Source organism: Prunus persica, chromosome G6, assembly GCF_000346465.2.
Source record: "Prunus persica cultivar Lovell chromosome G6, Prunus_persica_NCBIv2, whole genome shotgun sequence".
NCBI lineage: Eukaryota > Viridiplantae > Streptophyta > Magnoliopsida > Rosales > Rosaceae > Prunus > Prunus persica.
Window position 1 is genome coordinate 25,231,874 of NC_034014.1, and position 22,881 is coordinate 25,254,754.

Here is a 22,881-nt window from a genome sequence, read left to right on the forward strand (position 1 = left end):
ACTTTTGTTAAAAGTGTTGTTAGTACTAATTCCTATATAATCAAAAAATGATTGCCGCATAATCATTACACTCAATGCCTCTTTAAAATTAATTCACGTATAATCAGAAAATGAAAGCATCTCATTAGTTATTTTTCCTTATGGCTTTCTCTCACATTAATTTTTAACAATAAGTGATTTTCTCATAGTTTACCAAACAGGCTGGACTTCCCAAATTTTTTAAAAAATCAATTATCACCTCAAATAAGCAATGTCAAACTGACACGGAGTCCCTTTTGATAGATTTGTACAAATTAATATTTTTATTTAAAGCATTTATTTTATGGAGAATATTTTTAACCTCATTTGGGCTCTTTGTACAACCTTAAGCCTACTCCACCCATTTCTAACTCGAGCCGTGGTTGCTACGCCATAGCCCAACAATACAGTGCAATTTCCCTCCCAGGCAAAGCACAAAACCCTGTTTCAGTTGCAAAACCCTAAACCCTTCCTCAGCCATAGCCAGACCTCAAATGGCTCTGTTCTCGATGCTTCGCAGGCATACCTACTCCGCACTGGCTCTCGCCTCACGCGCTGTCGGATCAGCAAGGACCTTTCACGGCGCAATCTCCACCGTCCCTACTTTCAGCGGTGATCACAGCCCGAGAAGCTCTTTTCCAACTCGGCGATTCTCTACGGCCACCGCCACCGCCACCGCCACGGAAGTGATCGGCAATGAAAGCCTGAACGGAGGCCTGGAGTCTGCGATCAAGTGTGCCCAAGAGCGTAAAATCAAAATTCCCGTCAGTATCTAATTCTAGTTTCCATTTCTTTTTCTCCCAGAATTCTTTGCTTAATACTTAATGCTGTTCTTTACTGTAAATTTGCCTGCTTTTTTCATTTTTAATCGGTTGTTCAATGAAACAAGCTTGACCCATTTAGTAATTCCGTATTTGGTAATTTGGGTTTTGTTTGATTTCACACTTTAGGAGGTCCCAGATGAGTTTCCTTTTGAAATAATAGACATTCCTGGAGAAAAAACCATTCTACTGAAAAGACAATTCCAAGGCGAAACCATCCAAGTGGGTGTTGATGCTCCTCATGTTTTTCCTGCGGACGAAGACAGCGACGAGTACGAGAATGACGACCCTGGCATTCCAATGGTTGTGAGTATTTCCAAAGAAAATGGGATGCAATTGGAGTTTGGTGTCACTGGTTTTGAAGAAGAGGTTTCGATTGACAGCTTATCGATCGTCCATCCCGATCATTCTCCAGAACAGTTTCCGTATGATGGGCCTGAATTTCAGTAAGCTTGTCTTAATGAACCATACTTATGTTTTCATCTCTTATATATTGGTTCTGTTTGTTTTCTGATGTGATTTGGTTTTCAACAGTGAGTTGGATGAGGGCTTGCAGAATGCTTTTTACAAGTATCTCGAGCCTCGAGGGATCCAGTGCAGTATGACTGTCTTCTTGACTGATTACATGAGGAAGAAAGACAACAAAGAGTACCTGCTTTGGTTGAAGAACCTCAAGGGTTATATTGAGCAGTGAGCAAAACACAGCTGTTTTCAATGGTGGGGGAAGGATAGTGAGGTTGTGCCTCCTTTTGACCATTCGTTGTCTGGAGCTGTATTAGTTTGAGAACAACATATTATTTATACTAGCAGTAAAATAACCAGTTTAGGTATAGTAAATTGGAACCATGAAGCATTGTAAGACAATGCTTAATTACTTTGAGATCCCTGTTAGGGCCTATATAGTTTAGAACTAGTTCAAATATTGTCTACTTCTAATGATTAATTAGTGTGGATGGTGTTTCCTCCCTTTTTAAGAATATTAACGCTACAGTTCCATTTCTCGGTATGATATGATTTGGAATCCTCCTGAATTCATCGATCGAATTGATCGAACGCTACAATTCTATTTCTATTCCTGATGCCTGATGGAATGGAATCCCATTTCTTTGTTGGTCTTCCCATGAAGATATTTGGAGGTAGTGCTATTGGCAGGTTGAATTTGTACTTGTATGCAAGCCTCACTTGAAATATAAGAAAAATGAGAAGAAGAAAAAAAAGAACCTCAATTGAAATAGTTCAAATAATCTGGCCGTCATGGGCATGGCCTAACATATAGAATGTGAACCTCCTCCTTGACATGCTGTGCACAGCAGGTTGCATGAATTCTTAACACTAAATCATCTGAGCGTTGGTCCTCCTGAGGGTACCAAATACCAATGCACCACATCCACATGCCACTTTGTAGTTTGCAGACAATGCACCATGCATTTTTCTTCTTGTAATTTGATCTTTTTTATTTATTTATTAATTATTTTATAATAATAATATTGTGGTTTGGGAGCAGTGGAAGATCCAACTTTTCTGCCGTGAAAGTCTGGCTTTGACACATATAGCTCATGAATCAAATTCCGAGAAAATTTTGGACATAAAAAAACTGGTAAGCTAATGAATTAATAATACATTGCTGAACTGCATCCAACAAATTTTTTCCATCTCTGACGTTTTTCCCCAACATTTCATCCAAATAGGTAATATCTTCTTCAGTTCATCAACCATCTAGAATTTGAAATTCATATTCAGTCAATTCACTGAATGTAAATGTACAGGTTACTATGGTATACTGCTTTTTTTTCTTCTTCTAATGAAACAAGCTAATCTGCTGCATCATCTTGTTTCGGTTGGCGCGATCAGTTCGTAGAATATGCATAACGAAGAAAAAACTGGAACCTTACATTTTGATCTAAACACGGGAGCTAAGATTCCATCTGTTGGCCTTGGAACATGGAAGGCTGAACCGGGTGTGGTCGGCCAAGCTGTCATCGCTGCTGTCAAGGTTCATTCTCTCAATGTCTAGTTTTGGTTCTTTTAACGCCTCCTGTTTTGGGGAAGAAAACAAATTATGCTCAAAATATTGTTCATGTTTCTGCAGAATGGCTACAGGCATATTGACTGTGCATCAATCTACGGTAACGAAAAAGAGGTAATATATTATCATTTTGTGTGTGTGTGAGTGTGTGTATATATATTTTTAATTCCTCTTTAGTATGCTCATGATGCAGGTAGGGGTGGCATTGAAGGAATTATTTTCCACTGGGGTGGTGCAGCGTAGTGAACTCTTTATCACATCAAAGCTGTGGTATCTGTTCATTCTCTTTTCTTATTTTTTCAAATTGAGTCTCATGCTGCTGAACAACTAAGAAACTGATAGAATTTGATCTGAGCTTAGAGACAAGGTTTGGCTGAGCAGTGTGTCCTTGGAAGCTTATGTTGCTTCTTTTTTCCAACTATTTGTGGCATTCTACAGGTGCAGCGACCATGCCCCTGCAGATGTCTCCAAGGCACTGAGCAAGACCCTAGAAGACCTGCAGCTTGACTACATTGATCTATATCTTGTATGCATCTAGTTCTTTTATAAGCAAAGCTTGAGGTTTTGTTAGACTAAGATTTTTTCTGCCTGCATCCGGAACTGTAATATAATGAAAAAATTGGAATGGTTTTGGGAAACGACCTTGTACAGATACACTGGCCGCTTCGTACAAAGCCGGGCTCAGTGGGTTTGGCTCCGGAAAACATGGCTCCATTGTGCCTTTCAGAGACATGGAATGCAATGGAGGGCCTGTATGCATCTGGTCAGGCACGTGCGATTGGGGTGAGCAACTTCTCATCTAAGAAGCTGCAAGACCTCCTTTCTTATGCAAAAGTTCCACCTGCAGTCAACCAAGTGGAGTGCCACCCTGTGTGGCAACAACCTGCTCTTCACAATTTGTGCAAATCCGCTGGTGTTCATCTATCGGTAACCTCAGACTTCAACAAGTTTAATCTTCAGGGCACTAAGGCTATATAGCTTGAGCTTGTTTATATCATTTAATAGCAAACTCTTTCCTTTCAGGCGTATTCTCCTCTGGGTTCTCCGGGCTCTTGGGTGAAGGGGGAGGTCCTGAAGGAACCAATATTGAATGAAATCGCTGAAAAACTTAAGAAGTCGCCTGCGCAAGTATGTCTTCGTTGGGGTATTCAGAGTGGACACAGTGTCCTTCCAAAGAGCGTAAACGAAAATAGGATCAAGGAAAATCTGAGTTTATTTGACTGGTCCATTCCCCCAGAGCTCTTCTCAAAAATTTCAGGCATCCACCAGGTATGTTATAATACATGCTTTAAAAAACATATTTACAATCACACATATTATCACATAAAAATTGTTTACTGACATTTACTTGCTTCTCTGTTATGCAGCAAAGGCTCCTCCGGGGTGATTTTGCAATCCACGAGACGGCTAGTCCTTATAAAAGTCTTCAAGAACTGTGGGATGGTGAAATATGAGACGGTGATCAAGCCCTCTTTTATTCAATTTGATACAGAGAAGTTTGTCGATTTTCATGCGTTCTCTGCCACATTTTAGAGGGAAGAAATTGTATTCTTGTGTTTTTGGCTTTCTTAAACCAGTATCAATGAACCTTGTAAGATTACTGTCTGCTTTTATAATTCAAATCATTCACATCATATTCCCACACTCTCCTATACTATGGTGAAACCTTTGGCTGATAACTAGTTTTTCCACATTTAGTCCGATGCAATTACATGCACCTCAATTATATCAGAAACATTGAGCAACCTGAGCTCCAATTATTCTACTTGAATTGTCTCATTCAGTCATTTGTCCAATGTATGAATTTTTATGAAACATATCATCTCGACTGGGACTTGAAATGACAGATTGAGAAAAGCTTAAAATGTTATTTGTTATGGCAGCCAAAAACACTAAATGTGCAAGTTGTTAGTTAATGGCTCCTCCTACATGTGGAGAGGCAAAAAATTGCTGACAGAGAGCGTTAAACAAGCTAACAAAACCCACAATTTTATTTTATTTAGTTAGCAATTTAGTTCAGAATACCCTGAAGTTAAACCCTTTCTTTAGTCTTGGATCAGACAAACACGAAAGAAAGAGAGAGATAACTAGTGGGAGGTCGAGAGAAACAGTCACATTAATTCTATACATCTCTTAATTTGAATTTTTTTTTAAACCCTTGATTTCTTAAAACATAAATGTCTTTTCTCTTTTCTATTCTTTTCTTTCTTCTTGTTCTTTATGCATGAATTTGATCAATACACTCAGCATTTAGAAAGTTCAAAATTTCTCGTTATGCTCTTGTGGTACTACTGATCAAAGAACCACTATCCGAGGTGGTTGGCCAAGCAAGCACAGTACAGAATACAGACGCCGGTGTTGTACTTTGCCCTTTCATTTCGTGCCTGCTTGCTGAATGTATGTCCTGGCATGCCAAGAAGGTGACAATTGACAATCAAGGTGATTAAAGGCAGAAAACACAAAAAGATTTTAGAAAGCTCATTCATAATTAAGGTGATGATTTCATGAAGCCCCTTTAAATAATCCAGGTGATCAAAATCTGGCAAGGGGATAAAGGTTCATTTGTATGACAACACATACATAGAATATTTTGTGGAGCAGTCGAACTCCTACACTATAATGGAACATGAAATAGAAACTAAGACTAACACATGACAGAGGTTAACATTTGTAAGTTGTGTGCTACAAAGCTTTTCCCCTCTATAATTGCGAGTTTAGGTACTTGTAAGCAGGTCCTTGTGGGTGTACTTGACCCCTCTATCGCTGTCTACAACCTGCCCATTCCCTCTCAGAATCCTGCATTTTGTTGCACAAAGGAAGCATGATCATGCACCAAAAAATTGATGTGAAAAAACTCTAATATCAGCAACACCAGTCAGTTAACTAGCAATAAACAAGCTTCAAGAGAACAGTAATGCAGAATTGTGGTACCATCTTGTTGTTAACAATCCTTCAACTCCTACAGGACCTCGAGCATGAATCCTGCTCGTACTTATCCCAACCTGTCAAACCAACAAACCCGTGAGAAATGAGGGGGAAAATAAAATGTTGGAAGCCAGAACTATTCAGAGTCGACTTACCTCTGCACCAAGTCCAAAGCGTGCACCATCACAAAATCGTGTACTTGCATTATGAAAGATTGCAGCGCTGTCGAGGTAAATAGGATAGACATCAAGATGTGCAACATTCAGAAATTATCAGTAAACTCATTAACTTACGTGCCTCGATTATTAGAAAAATATCTTTTTTGGGGATGATTGATATGTTTTTGAATAATCAAAAGGGCAATTCGTTCTGAATTTATATTCTACTTCAGTGGAAGGCAGAGTAGATGTTAGTTAATACTAATAGTTATGTGACGTTTAAGCCAATTTGTTTTCCATCTCTGGAACATTAATTGCATCAGCCAAACCCAAACCCATATTTAAAGCCAAAATTGCTATGACATTGCTCTCAAAAAGGTGGATGCAATGATATTTCTTTCCCGAGAGAAAATATGGCTTGGGCAGCAAATGATACTTCTTGTAATGTTAGCACTTTGCATGCATGAAACATGCTTACCTGTCCACTTGACTTAGGAAAGTTTCAGCAACTTCATGATCTTCTGTAACAATGCAATCAGTATGAGCACTGCAAAAGGGATTTGGGGAGGAGAGGAGAGGCAAGAAAGTTAGAGAAATCGCCAGAAAATAATCAGTACAGAAACTAAAAGGGAAAAAAGAAAAGATAAAATATAGGAAACACATATACCTTCCATGTTCATGGATGTGGTTAATCGCGGCAGTCACATCATCAACAATTTCAACTGCGCAAGCCAATGAACTGTACTCATGATGGAATGAGCTTGTCTCTGGAATATTTAACACAGTTGATGCCTTTGGTCCACCATATAACGTAACACCTGCAACCAAGGTGGCATCATGTATCCTGGTTTCTTGTACTAATTACATACCAAAAGAGAATCAAGTTGTGTGAACTAAACTTCGAACACTGACGGATTACTATATGACTCATTTTATATATTTCGCAACACCTTGTTGAGAGATAAGGCATTAACACAGGGTCGTACCTAAATCTTGGAGTCCTGAAATTATCTGCTTAAACCCACCATCATCAGTCACCAAGTCCTTGTGTACAAGAAGTGTTTCCTGAGAAAAAGGGTGTTATGTCAAGACAGGTCAGATTTATGAAATATAATCCCGTGGTAGTTAAATAGACATGAATGGTCAGTCATAATAGCAGAAGGTGAAATTACCATCGCATTACAGGCAGCTGGATAATCCGTTTTCGCGTCCAAAACAATGCGCTTTGCCATGTCCTTATTAGCTGACTTGTCAATATAAACATGACAAATTCCATCTGTGCATCAAAAGCAGCAAATTTACTAGAAACTCTAGTTTGCAGTGGTAGAATATACATTTCCCACATTAATGCTCTTACCGGCATGACCAAGAACTGGTATCTTAGTGGACTCCTTAATTTGAGAAACGAGCTTATTGCTGCCTCTAGGAATGACAAGATCTATCACATCATCCAGCTGCGACAGAACAACTTCGTTACTATTCATCATATCAAAAAACCATAAACAGTTTTAAATTTCTGTGCGCACCTTGAGCAGATCGGGAATCTCGTCTCTTGTATTCACAAGTCCAATAAGTTTGCCACCAACATTTTCTGGGATTGCTGAGGTGATGACCTGCAAAAAGAAGAAAATAGTTAAGCTCACAGAACAATAACGCAAATTAGAAACACATAAAAATAGGGACAGCAACACTCCGGATATATATATATATATATATATTTTGGCATAATAATAGAAGGCCAGAATCTAGAGTCTCAAACCTTGTGCAAGATTGCATTCGACCGCTTGGCCTCTTTCCCTCCTTTAAGCAGAAGACCATTCCGACTTTGAATTGCTAATGAAGCTATCTATTGAATCATTTGAAAAATACTGGTCAACTGAGAAATTACCATGGGAGCACAAAAAAAAAATCTAAACATAAGTTTGAAGGGCCATAGATTGCAAGACAAGTGAAGCTAAAAAGGAAACATGCATATACAAAGTGTTTTCTTTAATGGAAAAGGAAGTCAATACTCAAAACAAGACCGTAAAACTGCAAATTCTAATTCGGTGTTTACTTAATGGATCAGGAAAATATGTAAAATCATTTTGCTTATCATTAATGAGCAGAATGTTTAAAGATGCAGGAGTATATAATACAATGGATATTTATGTATACCTGAACGAGGGCATCAGGTCGAGACTCAAAAACAACTAAAAGAACACCCAAAGGACAAGACACTTTCTCTAAGACAAGTCCTTCTGCAAGCTGCATGGAAGAGCAGTTATGAAAAGTGTCAGGAATGAATCCCAAGGCAAAAATCGGATATTAGCAGCACTGCAAGATACTTCAAATGGGTGAAGGAAAAAAAGTTTCGTGCCCTTATTCTCAACGGGTATCATAATGTGTTCATTAATACTGAATCAGAAGAACTAGAAAGGTGTCCTGACCTCTGTTTTCTGTAGAACACGGCCAATGGGCTCTTCCATGTCTGCAAGCTTACGTATAGACGTTGCAAGAGCAGCGATCTGTATGTAGACACACATTAAATAAAAAATAAGGAGGTGTTCATCCAAGACCAAGTGATACAGGCTTTAATTTCAACTACGCAAGTAGCAAAGTGCATGCCTTCCCAGGCTTTAGGGCCAAACGAGATATTAAGGCCTTTTCATATCCATTCTCCTGTGCAACAGCAATATCAGCTTCATTCTCAGCTATAATCTGACCTTCATTTGCCACCAAGGCATCAGCTACGTCAAGCAAAATTTTCCTCCTATCTTTAGATCCTAGAGCCTGCAATGAAAATAATTCCACACAGCATCATAAATCTCTCTACTTACCACTTGCTCTATATCCAATAAATTAAACAAACCAGAGAACATAGAAGCTCTGGAGGAATATTTTAATCTCTAGCATAAATTATACCAATAGTAGCAACCTAAAGCTCCACAACTGATAAAAGAAAAGTAAAATATGAAGTTCATTACTCGAAGCTGTCTAGAAGATTCCCGTGCCGAAACAGCCAAATCACGTGCACCTTCTTCTTTAACAAGAGTCCACAAATGTGCATCTTGATGAAAGACAGTACCTATCCGGTCTCCACGAAGCACTTTTTTTATGTTGTCTGTGGCATAGCCACTATAATAAAATAGGAAACCAGTTTAGTAAGCAAGAAACTATTTTTAGTAAACTAACAAACTTTCTATAATATAATATAAGAAAGAAAAACCCTGTAACAGTTGATATATGCTCTTTATAATGCTATATAATTCTTAGGTCAATGTGTTTATGTACATATGTATGAGAAATGGACAAGAGATCAGAAATTCCAATGAATTACGCCAGAAAATTGCAAGTTGTACAACAAAGAAATATCCTCTTAAATCCAAACTCTTTGTTGTATATCAAAATAAGCACATGATGATAGACTTTACCTAGTGATAACAACAGGGATTCCACCATAAGCTGCACAAACAGCAGCATTGACTTTAGCTGTCATACCCCCTCTGCCCACCCTTGACTTGTCTCCAAATGTTATTTCTCCATGATGTATTTCTTTGACGTATGTATGGATTAACTTTGATTTTGGGTCAGTAGGGGGACCATCATAGAGGCCCTCTACATCGCTTAGTAAAACAAGAAGGTCAGCTTTTAGTTCAAGAGCCAATAGACCCGCCAAACTGTCATTGTCCCAAAATATACCAGAAGAATCCTGCAAACAGAACTTCCAATCAGAAGCAACGGATATATATTGAACACAGGAAAATTAAGTGCCCGTCTGGTAACATTTTCTATTTTTTATTTTCAGTTTTTTGTTTGAATTCAAAGAGAGACGGAAAATGTATATCACAGAACTGGGAGGGAGATGAGAGATGAAAGAGGTGAGGAAGAAATGAAGGAGAGTGTATAAAACTCTATGTTCAGAAAGAAAAGGAAAAAAGAACTATTCAAATTATTTTATCTACTTGTAGTGTTTATTTTATGCACCATTCTACATATACACCATCTCCTATTTCCCTCACATATATATCCTCCCTCTTTTCACTATCCTCTCATTTTGTCTTCTCTATCTTTAATTAAAAACAGAAAACCAAAAACCAAAAACAAAAATCTTACCAAACGGGCCCTAAGCAGTTGATGAGATTTGTTTAGTGCTACCCCAAACAAAACGCATATCAACACAAATTTCAAATGAAAAAGTATAGGAACAAGCAGAGTTGCATACCTCATAAGGAGCTTTCCTAGTACTAACAGCATCATTTTCATTGAATATAGGAACAACCCTCAGCTTCAACAATGACTTCACAGTTTCAGAAAGTTGCTTTCTGAAAGCTTCATCCCGAAAAACACTATCCGTCACCAGAAGTTGAGAAGAAGTCACATCAAGCTGCATGTTAAAGATTGCCAAATTAACATTTGCCGACGATAAAACGTAACTGATAGAGTACTTGCAAAAGCAATAGATTATAGACATACTAAAAACTGTTTAATTGATGGAGTCATCTAAATAAGACTGCAAGAAGATTATTGTCTTGCCTGGCTGAACATGGTATCATAAAGAGCCATGAGACTGCTCTGTCCGACAGCTGCACAAGCCTTTCCATCGAAGTCATTTTGTGGATTTTGGAGATCAGCGAAGCTGCGAAGTAAGTACAAACTTCTTTCAGGAACTTTTGTTTGGTCACTTTGATGCCGAAATAAGCACACACAACATATAATTATTTTATGTCATTGTAGAAGAAAACAATATAAACCTGCTGTTTGCCAATCTCCTGTATCTTAGCCTTTGACGGCCAAGACCAACAGCTCCTGAAGTCACCAGAATAACCTCATACCCCTGAGCGTTTATATCTTTGAGCTGCATGTATTTCATTCAAAATATTAGAAAGACCAATTAAATCATAGCAAAACTTGCCATATTAAAACTTAACAAAAGGGAAAATTATCCTCCTAGTTTTAGAACCAATTATATACCTGCTCACAAAGAGCACCTAGTCTGCCCAAAGCTAATCTTCCATCACCACGAGTGACCACAGCTGTTCCCACCTTCAACATTCGGTACAAACAAGTCAGCAAAATGGAAATATGACAAAAGCATCTTGAATAACCAATTTCATAAAAATGGAAAAGGATGAAGTTATGCAACCCAAGTTTTGTTTCTCAACTTCGAACCCAGAAAACAGAGAGAGAGAAAGGAAAAAGACTTCTAATAAAAAGCTTAACATACATGCTCATGTTGGGTTTTAAGGGTTGCTCTGTTTTCAATAGAGTGGTGTCCACTGAAGCTAATAACCTTCTAATAAAAAATATTAAATGCAATACACGAAGGAAGAGCGGCAGCATTATTGGCTGGTATCCCCGTTGTAAATCAACAGCAGCCCACAATGGTGCCGAAAAAACAAACTTTATCCCATAAAATCTGGGAAAAAATCACCAAATCTGGAATTATACATTATTAGGCACTTTCCAAAATAATGTCATATCTGACCACAGTTTGGTACAGTACACAAAAAGTTGATTCTTTGAATACCACTTCTACGAAAACCCATGATCCAAAGAGGAAAAAATAATATCCAACATCTATAAAATATGAATAAAAAAGTTGTGAGTAATTAACCAAAAGAAAAGGTTCAGAATTTCCACCCGCAGTCAACAAATGCAATAATAAATACACAAAACTGGGCTCAAACACAGGTTTTCATATTTTAAATACTCTCTCTACAAACACATTGAAAAAATATAAGACCAAAAAAGATAAATGTGCCTGTGTAACTCAGAAGCAATATTGAAGGATGTGCAGAGAATGTATTATGTATGTTATGTTGTTTTGAAGGATGTACCTTAACGACGATACGCTTGACACGATTGACAAAAGCTCTGGTAGGATCCACAGAGTCCATGTTGCCAAAGAAGACGACTTGGGATCTCAGGAAAACACAGAAAACCAAGTCTTTTTGTTTTTTTCTTTTTTTTTTTGTTTTGTTTTTGTTTTTGGTTTCTTGGGTTTTTCTTGTTCGCCAATAGAGAACCAGAGGCTATATATCTATCGCTCAGAGAATCAGAGAGGCAGAGAAAGAGGCTCAGAGCCCAGAGGCCAATGAAAGAATCAAAACTCGACTGAAACTATCCCATATATAAATTATAAACTCTGGCAGGAGAAAAAAGAAAAGAAAAAACAACACAATTTAAATATGAAAATAAAAGGGAATTATAAATCTTTGGGAGACGAAGAAGGACAAAACAAAGAAAGAGAAAGAGAGAGTAAAAGTGCAAAAATATAAAATATCGACTGGCGAGTGAAGTCCCGTACCAAAAAACGAGGACGCTGCTCCACGTAGCGTGGATTGCCTGGGGACGAACTTCTTTTACGCTGTGGGGTGAGTGGTTGTGGTACGTATCTGAGAGTCACGTGAAGGGTGAAGAAAGAAAGAAAGGAAACCAAAGAACGACTGGACGTCGTTTACGTGAAAGAAGTAAATAACATCATCAGCTCTGTTTTTCTACTAATATTGTATGGTGTATATACAATTCACATTTAATTCTTTTTTTTTCTTTTTTTTCCTATATACTTAATAATAATTTAACATAAATAAGTTCATTTGATGATGACAAAAAACAAGAATAATACTAGTCTTATTATATTTTTATATCATATGATGTGACAGATATTGTGTACATATCACATTATATAAAATATTAGTTTATGTTTCTCTAATTTTATTTATTAAAATATATTTCATTTATTTAATTGATGTGGCGTATGATATGAATAAGCCACATCATATGGTATAGAAATGTAGGATAAAAATATGACAAGTGTAGCATTACTCAAAAAACAATAAAATTAGATAGTTTAGTTAATGCATACTTTATTAACTCGCGTAGTTAATGATGATATAAGTTGGATATTTCAATTGAGTACGTCACGTATTGCTCGATTTGATTTGTACTGGGTGGGTAATGCCACATGGACCTGTTAGGTTACATCGAAAAGTTACTCCTCCTAGCGGGCCTCTTCATGAGTTAAGGCTATGTAAATCTTATGGGGTGGGCCTCTTCGTGAATTAAGGTTTGTATAAGTCATATGTTTTAAATAATATCATCTAGATCATACTTTAGTTCATTCTCATTGTTGATGCAAAATGATTATTTTTTGTAAATAAATATAAAGTCTTAAACAGAAAAACAATTAAATATGGTAATAAGAGACGGGAAACAATTGTCGTGTATCTAGTTTTTTTATGGATAAAGTGCTTATATGGAATATTGATAATATATTACTGATATTTGTATTCGGATCTGATTTTTTCACTTCTTTTTTGTCTACCTATATTCTCTTTCTTGGAAATTATATGTTCTCACTCATCTTTTGTCCATTTACACTCCTTTATATGTTATAGTAAAAAAAATATTAAAAAAACAAAAAGAAGGTTGACAAAAGAGAAGTGGAAAAATCAACACCCTTTATATTTATTTACATTTGTTGCCAAACATAATTCATACGATTTTAACCCATTTCCTTTTTGGTTTTTGCATACCATTTTAAATCCATTTCCCTTTTGGTTTTCTTACCATTTTAAATCCATTTCAAGTACATTGTACCTATATAATTATTTGAACCAATTAAGTCTTATTGCAATAAATCTAAATTGATCATTACTATTCTTTCACATACATCTTGATTGTTGATTCGAACTTAAGACTACTTCATTGTTATCTTAATTCAAAATCGCTTGACTAAATTCATGAGAAACTTCATGGTTTTGAATATTTTTATTATGCTTAATATAAAACTTCTAAGTGATGAATGACGATGGTGAGGTATGAAGACTACATTGGTTTTTTGTTTTGTTCTGATACACTCTCATTCTAAGATGGCCTAAACTATAAAAACTGTTTGAAATAAAACCAACCGCTAAGTGATGAACAGTCATGTTTTTTGTGTTGGTGACCTTAAAAGTTTATCATTTTATGATCTTATTTAAGCAAGTTCTATCATAAATATTAAATCTAAACTCTAAATTCGAAACGTCTTATCCTAAGCTTGAAGATGATGTCTTTTTTTAACAGGAGTATAAAATCAATCTGGATAAGAATATCCGAAGGCAAGGAAAGCGAGAGTTGGATTGCCTTGGGGGCCTTTGGTATTTTTTGTTTTTGTTTTAATTTTTTTGGTTTAATATCATGGAACCCACTTCAATGCATGGATTTTGGATTATTAGATTACAAGAATTTAATCATTAATTCTTATTTTGTCATCAAATGTAGAATGGTCAAGTAGCAAACAAGACGTGGAACCCAACTTAACAGTAAGGCCGAGCCCTCCATCATCCGACATCGATGCGACCTCTCAAGCTTGAAACCTCAACCACCCATCTTCTGAAGAAAAATTTGTACATCGCGGGAATAATATTGTTTTATTATTTTTAATTAATTATATTTTATTATATATAATAAAAATTCTATATGATAGGGCATGATTGGAGAATTTTTATTTTGTCACAAAAAAGTAATTGGAGAATTTGTGTGAAGAAAAGTTTGATTTGGACTTGACTGCAAAAAAACAAAAAAACTGAACAACATACATAATTGAATTTGTTAAAATTAAAGTGGCAAGGACCAGAGTAAAAAAATGAGTTAAATTATATAAAATAAAAATGTAATTTGATACATTTTATTTTGTTATAATTTTTTGTCCCCGTATCATTTGAAAATGAATCATAAAACAATCATTGTAGTTCAGTCGTTTTCCCCAAACAAAATTATTAATATTGACATAATATGATTGATCTGTCTCATTTTGTACGGATTATCCTACACAAGTGACAAACGTTCCTCATTTAATTTTATTTATAATAAATTTCAATCTAAATTAATCTAAGTTCAAATAGGATCTAAGTTCATAGAAATTATTATAAATTAATATAATGTAGAGAACTTTCGCCAATATATATATATATATATATATATATAATGTAGAGAAAGTATGACTCATTGCAAAGTAGGATCTTTGGATGTTTGGTTGTTTTTCCGTAATAGTTCAATGAATCGATGTGCTTGGGCAAATAAGTCAAACATTTAACATTTTTTATTTTGCAGGATAAACCATGGCTGAAAAGAGTAGTGAGGAGTTAGGACTTGGAAAACGACACTGACTATAACCAAAGTGATCCAACTCATACTCCTTATTACTAAACGACAAATACGTCGAAATCTTTGCATGTTCCATTGCACATCACGTGCAGCCCAGAGAAAAACGCATGTCGTTTCTTCCTTTACAGGGTCCAAACACTTGCCCAAAAGCCCACGGGCCTTATTTGGGCCACCGTACAAAACACCCCCAAAGGCCCACGGTCCAAACTGCACGCGTTTCTTCATCTTTTCTTTCGTTCCCAATCTGCCCCTAAACTAATTTTGGTCATTTTGGAGCGTCGAGTTAGTCGTTGAGTCCTTCAGGCCTCTACCACCTCAACCAACAAACTAAATCCAATCCATGGCGACGTGCCGTATAAAATTCACTCTCCGGTGCCCTTCTTCCGATACGCAGCGTTTCGCGTCCACTTGTCGACTCCCAAACCCTAGCTACCCTCTCCTACTTAATCTCAACCCCGCCTCCTCTTCCAACCCCAAAAAGGTAACGTCATTTCGCTGCGAATTGAAGTTTAATAATAAATCCCCCAACTTTTTGTTTTCTCGGTATTTAAAGCATTGAAACCAGGCGTTTTGGTGCCTCGCAGGTCTCGTGTTCCAGTGCGCGGCGGCGTAGCTTTGGTACTGTGAGGGCTCACATGGCCACGGAGGAGAAACCGGTTTCCGAGGACAGAATGCTTGTGAGCTCACTGTTTACTCTTTACCCTTATGCTCTGTTTGGTTACTGATTATTAAATTCCATGGATTTTTTTGGATTTTGGGCCGAATTTTAAGAGCTCAGAGTAGATAATGCTGTCAGAATTAGCTTTTTTTATTTTGAAAGGATGTGCTGAATTGATGGGGCTGATTGGATTTTTCCAGGTATTCGTGCCGCCGCACCCGTTGATCAAGCATTGGGTTTCAGTTTTGAGAAATGAGCAAACTCCTTGTCCCATTTTTCGTAAGTAACAATTAGGACATTGCCTTTTTAGGTTCTATGTAATATGTAAGGTTGATTGATAATTGGTTAGATTGGTGACTCTTTTTATTAAACAATGGTTCTGTTTTACTTTTGGAGCTTGTAAATAGTTAAATCTTTATTGCTTTGCTGCACCGGAATTCATATGTTGTAGGAAATGCCATGGCTGAGTTGGGGAGGCTTCTTATATATGAAGCTTCAAGAGATTGGCTGGTTAGTTGTCGTATTTTACACTCTTTATTATGAGGATTGCATTCTATTTCAGTTATATAAGGCAGTTTTGCTTCTTTTCTTTTTTTTCCTATGTCAGCCTACGGTCACAGGAGAAATCCAATCACCGCTTGGTGTCGCATCAGTTGAATTCGTAGATCCAAGGGAACCTATTTCGGTTAGTTCTCAGTATTGAATTCTTCTTTTAAGAAAATGTTATCCCTTACATAGATAACTAGTGATATTCTATATACGTGTATGATTCAGTAGAGTTTTGCAGGCGAGTATCAATTGATGTCTTATTCTTTTAGTTTTGCAGGTTGTTCCAATTTTAAGAGCTGGTCTAGCTTTGGTGGAACATGCGTCGTCAATCTTGCCAGCAACAAGAACGTACCATCTTGGTAAGAAAGGTTCTTGCATAGATCACACATGCAGTTGAAATAGAAAAGAAAGAGATTTGGCGTGTCTATAGAAACCTTGTTACTAAGTTGATATCCATGAATGACTACAAGAAATTCTGGTCATGAAGTCGAAGTGAATATTTTTTGAATTTCATGAGACGTATCTCCATTACTTAAATTAACAACTTTTGTCAAATTGATTTTGGATTAGGTTCCTTCGTGCTCTCTTTGTAATTGAACATTTTATTAGCTCATCTCGTTATATTTGTTCTACAAATGTAGGGATAGGCAGAAATGAGGAGACACTTCAACCAACAGTATATCTGAACAAGTTAGTATCCTTGTCTAACTGACAGAATCATTCTTAAAGGCTTGTTTAACACTTTGAACAATTTCTCATCACTTCTATTTAAGTGTCCATGAAACTCTGTTTTTACCTTCTTCTTTTTGTGTTCTTGGAGTTAGTTCCCAGATCTCTGTGTAATTAGTGGCCATTTACTAAGTAGCTAAATAATAGCATCTCAAACTCTTTGATGGAATATGAACGGTTGAGATGCATAAAACTCCTTTGGAAATTTCAATTGTACATATCTAATCTAAGGGCTGAAATTTTATTACTGAAGCTCCTATAAAAAAAATATGTTCTTACTTGGTTACTTATCTTGCAAATCTTGTGATATACTTGTAGGTTACCTGACAAATTTCCTGAAGGGTCACGAGTATTTTTGGTTGATCCTATGCTAGCAACAGGTATGAATAAAAAATTTGGTATCTGATTTTATTTAAATTTAAGATTAGTGAACTTCTTCATCCATATGTTGTGTTTTTTGATTGCATGATGAGTACAAACTTGCAGTTTGCAGTAACCAGTAAATCTTATCTAGGCACAAGCTAGTCCTAGTTCTATTTGTTTTTCTCATTTTATTTCTTTATATTCAATTTTAGGTGGCACTATAGTGGCAGCTATGAACCTATTAAAGGACCACGGGGTTGACAACAAGCAAATTAAAGTGGTAAGTATTTCAGAGGTCTCCTTTGAAACTTTGTGCCTAAATTTTGTGATCACTTTTGCTAAACTAGTGTAATGATCTTTTAGCAAACTAGTGTATTGAAGTTTTATGTAGAAGCAGTTGATGAAATGTTATGAAGTTAGTTCACGTCCAGTGAGATAAGATGGTGCTGAAGGCGGTTGATTAGAGAGAGTAATATCATTTCATTTTGTTGGTCCATACCTAACCAAGATAATCTACCATATCACAGATATCTGCTGTTGCTGCCCCTCCAGCCCTGCAAAAGCTGAGCGAGAAGTTTCCAGGGTAATGATATTATGAATCAATTATTACGGTTTGGAATGAAGCACAGCATTAACTCTGTTTTTGTAATTTCTCAGGCTTCATGTATACACTGGCATCATTGATCCTATTGTAAATGAAAAAGGGTAAGTACCTCCCATTGATGAGATGTGGCTACTGCTCAATAGCTAATGCTATGAATGCTGCAAACCAGTTGAATACTTATCGTTTCATGCTCACACTGATTTCAGGTTCATAATCCCTGGACTGGGTGATGCTGGAGACCGCAGCTTCGGTACATGAAGTCATTACTCAAGTACGCTGGCATCTGATTTTTAGTTCTTACTCCTGCAATTTTGGAATATTGAGCCTATTAATAGGAAAGATTTCTGAGAATCATTGTTTTATTAGAGGAAGGTAAACTTGATTCATTTTGCAAAATATGGTATTGAAGAAATAGGAACCAAAATGGGTCCCCCATGGATTTTGTATCAACCGTTCTGATTTTTCTTGAGCATAATTAAATCTGGCTTTGGAGATTCCATTACAGTGTGTGCTAGGAATTGATTTCTATTAGCCAAATGACTTCCAAATTCAATCATAGCCGAGCTGTTTGATGACAATTGTTGAATCAATATGAAAGATAAAATAAAAAGAAGTAGGGCGTTCCCGGAGAGTTTTAGCTTTTAACCAAGCCGACAACTGGAAGTAAAAAAGAACAGAAATACAATAAACAAGCAGAGACAGATCAACTTATGCTACCTAGCTAAGTTGTTTACATTGTTGCATAAGATCATAGACTTGCTTGCAGTGCGCTGTCATATTCCTCCTCCGCCATTACCACCTCCTTCACCACCTCCGCTGGCTAGCGAGTCACAAATTCCACAGAGCAAACGGCAGGCTCAAGATGCAGGGCGGCAACAAGCCAAACTAAGCCTGTGATTTTCCACGTTTCCATATCTTTCTACTTTACATGTACTATCCATCTACTGGAACTGGATGTGCCCAAATAAGCTCCCAGAACTTCCCTTTTATGGTCAAGACTTATTAAAACCATTAATGAAAATAATATTTCTGATTGTGGTCGTACGCGTGGCCATTTTGTCTTTGTAACTCTCCATGATGCATGCATGCCTGGTTAGTGAATATTAATATTCAAGTTGATTTTCACGCCACACAGCTTTATGACCCCGTGGATTCATTCCTTATTCATATATCAAGTTGCAGGGAAGAAGATCTATTGTGAAATTCATTCAACTTAAAGGAAAGTGTAAGAGAGATACTAAAAAAAGAGAATGCGAGGAATGAGTTCAGAGCAAACCTATTGCTAGCAGGTGAGTGAGACTATTGGATCAAACCAATTTGTCAACTACTTCCAAATATTGATCCAAACAGGCTAAAATCACCAAGTGCTCCAATGCCGATAGCAGATGATAACGTTGATCCAATTGAACCCCAGGAAGATGTGAAGGTAATACTGGAGCTGATCACGATTTATGAATGTGTTATACAAGCTATCTTATATATCTAAACTCTATTGCTTAAAACAGAAACGCGGCAAGTCCCTTGATGAGGGAATCCAAACAGATTACTCAGACAGAAATGCCGCATTCTTCTAAAAGTCCTATGTCGACCTATGAAGATTATTGGTGAAACCTTCATCTTGCATGAAGATATTTTGCAGCTTGGTGCCATGCAAGAAATTGGAGCCACTGTTATAGCTACATACATGAGGTAATAACAAACAAAATTATATAATTAGTTCATTTTACAATTCAGATTCTTTACACAGCAAACACTTATTGGATTTCGTATTTAGGTACCTATATGAGTTGTTGAAAAATGGAAATATGGTAACGATGGTTGAACTAGTCGACCTTGCTTAAGTAAGCGCTAACTCGGGACCATACTCTCATAGAGCACATTACTTAGCAAATCAGTTTAAAAACGCAAATCCTAACCAAATTTTCTTGGTGCCTTACAATACCGGGTGAGTCCCACAATTCTTTGTAATTAGGCAGTCGTTCGAAACATGATTAACTTCTCCAATGAGCAAACCCCTAACCTCATTTATGTTATTTTGTACAGAAATCATTGGGTCTTGATAATTGTGAAACCGAGAAAAGAGACCGTGTATTATATGGATTCACTATCACAACGTGTCAATGATTAAGATTGCAAAAATATAGTGAACACATAAGTTGGTTTACTACATTGTAATGTGCGTTTGTATACTAAAATATATTGCAATAACATCTTGTTATCTTGAAATAGTGTGATCAAAGCATTCAATGCTCAAAATAGCAAACAAGGGCGTAAAGTACCCAATTAGAAAGTTTTGGAGGTGTAATTTTTTGAATTTTCTATGTTCTGCCCCTTGAATTTTCTCAAACATGGCATGCCTAGAATTTTCTGTCCAATGTTTTATATGATGCTCCATGTGTGTCCAATTTGTTGTCCAATTTTACAAAGTCAAAGGTTATACAGGGCACTCCAAGGCAACCAACAAATGTAGAGTGTGGTTATTATGTAATGCGTTTTATGAGAGACATAGCTACGAATCCAAGATTATAGTTTGCGCAAAAGGTAAAAGTCTAAAGATCAATTCACATGCATTTATATTATCCAGCTTGTTTGAATAATTAATATTTGGGTCTCTTTTGCAGTGGGATAAGAGGAATAAAAACTCATCATATACCCAAGAACAAATTGATGAAGTTCGAAAGGAATGGGCAGAATATGTGAGCAATCATATATGTCGTATCGCCTATCTATCTAATTACAGTTTAAGGTTTTAGATTGTTATGTGGATAATAGTAGATTGGTATGAATGGATGTGAAATTTTGTATCTATCTATATATATATATAAAAAGTAACAGGCAGAGAAAGGTGAAACATTCAAAATATTAGAAAATGCCCTTAGTTAATTCAAACATTAAGAATTGAAATTATTAACTAAATACGGATGATATGATAAATTCACATTTTTTATATTAAGAAATAAAAATAAAAACAAAATCAGATAATAGGTCCTACTTTTATGGAACATAACTACTCATATTATTTTTTCTTAATTCTAAAAAATAAAATAAAAAATAAAACCAATTTGCACATGCGTGAGGGACTAGTGTTGTGATAATGTACAGAATATGCATGTTGTGGTAATGCTCATAATGAATGTGAAATTTGTATGTTGTGGTTTGTTACGAAATAGCAGATTGGTGATGTTCAGAATATGCAGGTTTTGGATATAGCAGGTTCTGTATATAAAAAATTTGGGTTTAAGGTATAAAACACAATGGTATTTTTACATAGAGAAAAAAACCCGACGTCTAAAAACGACTTTTAGATATTTATTAATAAATCCGCCATTTGATAATAAAAAACATGACGCATTCTTCATAAAATTGACATTTTAATTGTCATAAGATGACGGTTATTTTAAAAATCCACGTTTTACTAATAAACCAAGGTTTATTATATTAAAACCGTAGTGTGATTCTTTTATCATAACGGTTATTATATAAACACTGTGTGATATATTAAATCATGATGTTTATAATATAAAAAGCGTCGTGTGATGATATTTACGACGACGGTTATTATATAAAAACCGTTATGTCATATACTAAACCACGACTGTTATTAGTCAAATGACTTCAAAATTTCAATTAGAGCCAACCTGATTGACGACAATTGTTGAATCAATATAAAAGATGTCATACTAAAAAGAATTAGGGCGCTCCCGGAGAGTTCGAGCTTTTAACCAAGCCGACAACCGGAAGTAAAAAGAACAGAAATACAATAAATAAGCACAGACGGATCAACTTAATTATAACACCTAGCTAGCTAAGTTGTTATACATTGTTGCATAAGATCTGAGACATGCTTTCGGCGCGCATTGTCATGCTCCTCCTCCTCCGCCAATACCACCTCCTTCAACTCCTCCTCTGCCACTATCACCTCCACCGCCGCTGAGCGCCAAGTCATGACAAAGTCCACAGAGCAAACGGCAAGCACAAGATGCAGCAACAAGCCAAACTAAGCCTATGATTTTCCACGTTTCCATCTTCTTGTACTGGATTTGGTTTTATGATTGGATTTGGATAGTAGAATTTAAAAGTAAAATAAAAAGGAAAATACCCTTTCATAAACAATAATGAACTCGAATCTCCAAATAAATAAATAAATTTAAAAAAATAGAATTAACTTGGGGAGTTTTTTAACCAATCCTAGAGAAAGACCTAGAACAAATACCCTTTCATAAACAATATAGTGGAGAGATGCTAGAACAAATATCCAAGCCTTACAAACGAGCCAAAAGCTAAACAAGGACAAAACTATAGCACCATGTGTGGGGAGAGAAGTTATGGCTTTGCGCTTCAACATGCAGAAGCCCCACCATGTGCTCCTCCTCCACCACCACCGCAATCGGCTCCTCCTCCACCACCGAAATCGGCTCCTCCTCCACCACCGAAATCGGCTCCACCCGCAAACGCTGCTCCACCTCCTACGTCCCCACCTGCGCGGTGATGATGACGATGACCACCAGTTTCCATACCACCAAAGCCAACCCAAGTGCGGCTTCTAAAAAACAAACCTAAAGCAACAAATACAGCGGCTACAACAAACCAAACTATCAGTATGATTTTCCAGACTTCCATCTTTCGCTACTAGGATTTCCAATGAAACAAGCGTCCCTTAGCTTCCCTTTTATAGTTGTGATTCATAATTAGGCGTCTGCTTAACTAATTAACATGTGCTTGGAAGCATGCATATATGACCAGTTCTAGCAAGTCAAGCATGCATATATGACCAGTTCTAGCTAGTCAAATGCAAAGGCAACTACGCAACGCAAAGCATGTTTATCTGATTTATTTTATTTTATTTTATTTTTGTAGGGAGTCTTTGACAACTGACTGACAAGTAATATTAATTTGTC

At 36.5% G+C, this 22,881-nt stretch overlaps 4 protein-coding genes across 13 annotated transcripts; 3 read left to right on the forward strand and 1 right to left on the reverse strand.

The window, feature by feature from the left end:
- Positions 373-1,845, forward strand: LOC18772553 (uncharacterized protein At2g39795, mitochondrial). The gene is made up of 3 exons (XM_007205880.2): positions 373-782; positions 969-1,285; positions 1,374-1,845. Exons 1-3 carry the CDS (start codon positions 513-515, stop codon positions 1,531-1,533), a joined length of 747 nt encoding a protein of 248 aa, XP_007205942.2. The 5' UTR covers positions 373-512; the 3' UTR covers positions 1,534-1,845.
- LOC18772879 (aldo-keto reductase family 4 member C9) lies at positions 1,986-4,478 on the forward strand. Of its 4 annotated transcripts, none has more exons than XM_020567425.1 (8): positions 1,986-2,436; positions 2,691-2,832; positions 2,929-2,979; positions 3,059-3,135; positions 3,304-3,391; positions 3,517-3,792; positions 3,889-4,134; positions 4,233-4,478. In XM_020567425.1, exons 2-8 carry the CDS (start codon positions 2,701-2,703, stop codon positions 4,317-4,319), a joined length of 957 nt encoding a protein of 318 aa, XP_020423014.1. In that variant the 5' UTR covers positions 1,986-2,436; positions 2,691-2,700; the 3' UTR covers positions 4,320-4,478. The 4 variants fall into 4 exon arrangements, with proteins under 4 accessions (XP_020423014.1, XP_020423013.1, XP_007205574.1 ...); XM_020567424.1 differs by lacking the exon at positions 1,986-2,436 and adding an exon at positions 2,468-2,527 and having other exon boundaries at positions 2,606-2,832; XM_007205512.2 differs by lacking the exon at positions 1,986-2,436 and adding an exon at positions 2,468-2,527.
- On the reverse strand, positions 5,331-12,546 carry LOC18772536 (delta-1-pyrroline-5-carboxylate synthase). 3 transcript variants are annotated; one of them, XM_020566922.1, is made up of 21 exons: positions 12,238-12,546; positions 11,768-12,075; positions 10,902-10,973; positions 10,682-10,785; positions 10,464-10,566; positions 10,153-10,314; positions 9,362-9,651; positions 8,915-9,065; positions 8,556-8,720; positions 8,378-8,455; positions 8,106-8,195; positions 7,708-7,794; positions 7,475-7,561; positions 7,306-7,402; positions 7,121-7,224; positions 6,935-7,013; positions 6,616-6,766; positions 6,427-6,495; positions 5,946-6,012; positions 5,797-5,867; positions 5,331-5,661 (listed from the first exon to the last, which is right to left on the reverse strand). In XM_020566922.1, exons 2-21 carry the CDS (start codon positions 11,825-11,827, stop codon positions 5,580-5,582), a joined length of 2,169 nt encoding a protein of 722 aa, XP_020422511.1. In that variant the 5' UTR covers positions 11,828-12,075; positions 12,238-12,546; the 3' UTR covers positions 5,331-5,579. The 3 variants fall into 3 exon arrangements, with proteins under 3 accessions (XP_020422511.1, XP_020422510.1, XP_007208056.1); XM_020566921.1 differs by lacking the exon at positions 12,238-12,546 and having other exon boundaries at positions 11,768-12,190; XM_007207994.2 differs by lacking the exon at positions 12,238-12,546 and having other exon boundaries at positions 9,362-9,639; positions 11,768-12,189.
- On the forward strand, positions 15,342-19,522 carry LOC18774942 (uracil phosphoribosyltransferase). 5 transcript variants are annotated; one of them, XR_002272319.1, is made up of 15 exons: positions 15,342-15,561; positions 15,665-15,757; positions 15,939-16,017; positions 16,190-16,248; positions 16,346-16,423; positions 16,565-16,646; positions 16,929-16,977; positions 17,335-17,396; positions 17,592-17,659; positions 17,907-17,962; positions 18,037-18,084; positions 18,190-18,254; positions 18,750-19,075; positions 19,160-19,409; positions 19,489-19,522. XR_002272319.1 is itself a non-coding variant. In XM_007207416.2 (12 exons), the coding sequence occupies exons 1-12, from the start codon at positions 15,421-15,423 to the stop codon at positions 18,239-18,241; spliced, it is 867 nt and encodes a 288-aa protein (XP_007207478.1). In that variant the 5' UTR covers positions 15,342-15,420; the 3' UTR covers positions 18,242-18,485. The 5 variants fall into 5 exon arrangements, 1 of the variants encoding a protein (XP_007207478.1); XR_002272322.1 differs by lacking the exon at positions 18,750-19,075 and having other exon boundaries at positions 19,160-19,272; positions 19,369-19,409; XR_002272318.1 differs by lacking the exon at positions 18,750-19,075.

Excerpts from the sequence above, each read along its gene's own strand:
- LOC18772553 (XM_007205880.2), top strand. The coding sequence starts at position 513 with ATGGCTCTGTTCTCGATGCTTCGCAGGCATACCTACTCCGCACTGGCT. Across the intron at positions 783-968 it reads AGCGTAAAATCAAAATTCCC|GAGGTCCCAGATGAGTTTCC; the intron begins GTCAGTATCTAA and ends TTCACACTTTAG. Across the intron at positions 1,286-1,373 it reads TATGATGGGCCTGAATTTCA|TGAGTTGGATGAGGGCTTGC; the intron begins GTAAGCTTGTCT and ends GGTTTTCAACAG.
- LOC18772879 (XM_020567425.1), top strand. The coding sequence starts at position 2,701 with ATGCATAACGAAGAAAAAACTGGAACCTTACATTTTGATCTAAACACG. Across the intron at positions 2,980-3,058 it reads TCTACGGTAACGAAAAAGAG|GTAGGGGTGGCATTGAAGGA; the intron begins GTAATATATTAT and ends CTCATGATGCAG. Across the intron at positions 4,135-4,232 it reads AAATTTCAGGCATCCACCAG|CAAAGGCTCCTCCGGGGTGA; the intron begins GTATGTTATAAT and ends TCTGTTATGCAG.
- LOC18772536 (XM_020566922.1), bottom strand. The coding sequence starts at position 11,827 with ATGGACTCTGTGGATCCTACCAGAGCTTTTGTCAATCGTGTCAAGCGT. Across the intron at positions 10,974-11,767 it reads TCAAGCGTATCGTCGTTAAG|GTGGGAACAGCTGTGGTCAC; the intron begins GTACATCCTTCA and ends CGAATGTTGAAG. Across the intron at positions 10,786-10,901 it reads TAGGTGCTCTTTGTGAGCAG|CTCAAAGATATAAACGCTCA; the intron begins GTATATAATTGG and ends AAATACATGCAG.
- LOC18774942 (XM_007207416.2), top strand. The coding sequence starts at position 15,421 with ATGGCGACGTGCCGTATAAAATTCACTCTCCGGTGCCCTTCTTCCGAT. Across the intron at positions 15,758-15,938 it reads TTTCCGAGGACAGAATGCTT|GTATTCGTGCCGCCGCACCC; the intron begins GTGAGCTCACTG and ends GGATTTTTCCAG. Across the intron at positions 17,397-17,591 it reads TGATCCTATGCTAGCAACAG|GTGGCACTATAGTGGCAGCT; the intron begins GTATGAATAAAA and ends ATTCAATTTTAG.